This window comes from Papaver somniferum, chromosome 1 (assembly GCF_003573695.1).
Source record: "Papaver somniferum cultivar HN1 chromosome 1, ASM357369v1, whole genome shotgun sequence".
Taxonomy (NCBI): domain Eukaryota; kingdom Viridiplantae; phylum Streptophyta; class Magnoliopsida; order Ranunculales; family Papaveraceae; genus Papaver; species Papaver somniferum.
This window is the reverse complement of record NC_039358.1, coordinates 116,659,973-116,663,948: the sequence shown is the minus strand read 5'-3', so window position 1 is coordinate 116,663,948 and position 3,976 is coordinate 116,659,973. Positions and strand designations below refer to the sequence as shown.

Sequence of the window (3,976 nt, the reverse complement as noted above, 5' to 3'; positions counted from 1 at the left end):
TTCTTCCCATTGTTTGTTACTAGCACCAATATTTGGGCCAACATAAGTTAGTTACATAAAGTAAGTAAGTAACCGTTTCTTTGCATTTTCTATAGCAAACAAAAGCCCAAAGGTGATACAATTACAGCTTGATCAGGCCCAAGTCTAAGTTTTCTGTTTGGAGATGGCCTTACAAGATCGAGATCAGGTTTCAAATTTGAGTTCATAAGGATTAAGTTAACTTACACTTACAGAGAGCCAAGGCATTCCATAAAGCAAATTGTGCAGTACTGTAGAATTCACTGGCAGAGGAGTTGCGCATTTGTGCCATATCAAATTGTTAACTTCATGTTAACGGCAAGGAATGAAGAGAAGCTACGAGATTTTGGTCTTGCAGTTGCAGGGTCAACTGTTTGACAACACTATTACTATGAGATAGGTTTGGACAAAACCAAGATGCTGCAAATGCAACTTGCGTATTCAAAATTTTACAATTTAAACAATATGAAGCCGAAAGAGTTTATTTTTTCTTCTAGCAAACTTTTATACAATGATAAGATTATGGACGGATAATCATTCTTTAATCATTGCTATTCGTTGCGTTTATGTTGTCGAAAATGTCTAAGAATGAAGCCATCTGCAAATTGAGGGTAATTCTTCCTGATCAAACCTTTTATGCATTTCCAGTAAGAGAAATCAACCGACACTCCGTCCTTCCGGACGATGAACATACAACGAGAGCTTTCAAAATCTGGATGGTACCCAATCTGATCTCAAATACAAACAAAAGTTTCCAGAATGAGCCAATATCATCAACAAACAGGTTTCATTGTTTGGAAAGCTAACAGCTTGGGATAAATCACTATAACTACACAGATGATCGAAAAATATATCAAGCTTATTTAACTCATTTTCTCATCACTAGCACTGTCTTAGTTCTGTTGACATGGGACCAACTTAAACTATTCAACACTGTATTGAACCATAATGCTGTATGTTGAGGCGACAGATCTTCATTAATGATATCCAGCTCTACCAAATCATGCTATCCATTTCATATGGGTATAACAAACCATCTTGGATCCAAGCATGGACAAGGTTTGATTCTTTTACTGGACTACAGCCAGTAACAAATTTTGACAGCATTTACTCTGGCCAGCTTAAATAGTTGTGATAACGGTCGCAGGTTGAACATAGGCACATATGGAGTTTGAAGTTTCATACTGTAAAAATGTCGAAGCCAACATACTATTTCTACATTGATAACTCTTTCCATGTTTTCACGACTGCGAGTCTGACACTCAATGAATACCATGCTATACCATTCCCTACAGTGTGTTTAAAGTATAGTAGAGAGAACTTGACTCAATACCCCATAAATAATGAATTGAACCATTTTTAAGCGCATTGAAGCAAGCTTAGAGAGTATGACATCTATCAGATCCACAACCCTCATCCCCATGCCCAATACATACAAACAACACCTCAATTCCCATGGAAGGTGCCAATTGGTTTGAGGGTCGAGACTAATTTTTCTGCTGAAGTTGAAGCTATTATTGCTGCTTTAGAATGGGCAGTGGCTTGGTTGGTTGATCGTATTGTGGTGGTTTCAGACTCTGCGAATGCAGTTCAGGCTTTCAGAAGTGGAAATGTTCCATGGTGTTGGGTAGATGGCGAAGAATTAAAAGACGCTACACTAAGATGAATTTCAAACATGTCTGTAGAGAAATTAGTTTTGCAGCTGATACAATATCAAAATACACTGCTCACTTGCAGCAGGGTACTTCTCTTTCTTTTTAGGTAGACCTGAATTCCTCAAATGTTTAGAGGGTAAAGGTTTAGTTACTTTCGTTTTAAATAATCTTTTGGGCAGGGTCTTCTTGACCCTTGTTCTTTCTTTGTAATATTTGAAGTTCCTAATAAAATCTTTGACTTAGCAAAAAACAAAAAACACCTCAATTCCCACACTACATATCCTCCCTCTTACTCATATCCCATCAATCTTATATCCTATGAAAGATTTCACCAAGTGAAAGTTCTACTTTTTAGGATATAAGAAGAACCAGCTATTAGCAATTACTGATGTACCAGAGTACTACTATGAATGTTGGTCAGGTTCTGAGTCTGGCGACATAGGTCAGACGTAAGTATAGGTTTTCACTCATAACAAGCACATGCGGGCAATCAAAATTGTGAAAATTTCAGTGCAAACATTTGGATCTATTTAACAAAAATGAAGCTAATTTGAGAGATAAAGATACAAAACTGTGGCATACCTTGATATAGTCAATTCCTGGTCCAATTTTCTTTTCATACTCCGGGTGATATGGAAGTAACCTGTCCCGGATTGTTTTTTCATGCTCAGGAATCAGTCTATCTTCACTTTCATACCTGCAATGAGAAATCATATTTAAGAACAGTAATATTAGTTACAGGCAGCAGGAAGAAAATTTAGTGATTAAGTTCTCAAAGTTCCAATTTAGTTGAACTCATATATCATAATGCTACGAAGCTAATTTCTCGTGACTAGAACACAGGTCTGAGATACAAACATATTAAATCACCTATGATTGAACCTATTCAAGACAGTTAGAGATATCCTCCTCGCTCAAGCCACACGGAATTGTCAGTTAAGTAGTTTTGGTTCTGTTACAAGACTTTCAAGTTCAACGACGCAACCTAAATAATAATATGAAAATGTGACTACAAATCTGCGGACACAACATTTGAGGCAGAGCAACACTGACCAATGCCCTAAAAAAGCAGCAGCTAAGTTGTATTCTGCAATAGAATCCTAACCAACGGCACACCTCTGAGTTGTTAACTGCAATTCAACCCACAATGACTAATTTACAGTCTCAACCTCACCATTCAAATTGGGGATAATCATTGACCTTACAAATTGGATAAACTTGAAAATTGACATGTTTCAGTTTCATAATTCAGGTACTGGAAAACTAGTATCTTCCACACATGCAGACACTAGTAAGCTCAAAACAAAGTGAGGTTCTTAATTGAAACGAAATACCCAAATTCCTCAAACCCTAAACCTATAGTGTTTTCTACAGCCTCAAACATAGTATTCAATGTAGAAACAGAGAAAGGATAAAAATGAAGGAAAAATCTTACTTTCCAGAGTGAAGAAGCATCCTAACAAACCCAACAAGTGGAACAGTATCTTCCAAAATCTGATCTTCCCAATCATCCCACTCCCCTTCTACTTCATCCTCGTCAAATGAATTTTTTTTCTTCTTCTTATTCATCAATCCATCTTGTTCTTCAATTGGTAAAACATCAGGCTTTCTAAGTAAATCAGGGCCATTAGAATCCTGACAACTAATCTTACCACTATTGCTGCTACTACTAGTTCTAAGAAGTGGATAAAGGGAAGTTTTATAAATAGGAAAGTAGAGTACAGAAGGAGAAGAAGAATTAGGGTTTGAGTTTTTACTAAATAGTAGTGAAGGAGGAGGTGAGTTTATTATTGAAGCTGCAACAGCCATGACTGTGAAAACAAGATGAGTGCTTTTTTGCAAATTTATCCAATTAAAGATGATGTTTTTTGCTTCATATCATTATCAGCTTTCAGTTTTGGTTTGGATTTCAACAGAGTTGGAAATCTTGATTTTTTGCTTTTAAATTTTTGTTGAAGTGAGAAATGGAACCAATGGTTATCTCTCTCCCTTGTGTTGCTGGGAGAAAGTGAGATGAGAGAGCTCAAACAAGCTGAACAGATAGATAGAATGGGCCTTGGACCCTGAGAGTATGCAGAATGGATTGAGTTGTTGTATCACATACTAGAACAAGTCCAGTAAAGACTGGCTAAATAACCCATTATGGGTTGCACAGACGCGGACGCGTAGACGCGGACACGACACGATACGGATGCAGACACTACAAATTCTCAAAAAACTAGGATGCAGACACGTATATACATATTTTATTTATGTATTATTTATATATACAATTATGTATTCATACAACAAAGTCAAGTGTT

At 36.7% G+C, this 3,976-nt stretch overlaps 1 protein-coding gene across 1 annotated transcript; it reads right to left on the bottom strand.

The window, feature by feature from the left end:
• Positions 1-353: 353 nt before the first annotated feature.
• LOC113297798 (protein DCL homolog, chloroplastic-like) lies at positions 354-3,699 on the bottom strand. Its single transcript, XM_026546378.1, has 3 exons — positions 3,109-3,699; positions 2,256-2,370; positions 354-746 (listed from the first exon to the last, which is right to left on the bottom strand). The coding sequence occupies exons 1-3, from the start codon at positions 3,480-3,482 to the stop codon at positions 570-572; spliced, it is 666 nt and encodes a 221-aa protein (XP_026402163.1). The 5' UTR covers positions 3,483-3,699; the 3' UTR covers positions 354-569.
• Positions 3,700-3,976: the final 277 nt, after the last annotated feature.

Coding starts and splice junctions, on each gene's coding strand:
- LOC113297798 (XM_026546378.1), bottom strand. CDS start 3,482: ATGGCTGTTGCAGCTTCAATAATAAACTCACCTCCTCCTTCACTACTA. Junction 2,371..3,108: donor ATGCTTCTTCACTCTGGAAA/GTAAGATTTTTC, acceptor TTCTCATTGCAG/GTATGAAAGTGAAGATAGAC. Junction 747..2,255: donor CAGGAATTGACTATATCAAG/GTATGCCACAGT, acceptor ATTTGAGATCAG/ATTGGGTACCATCCAGATTT.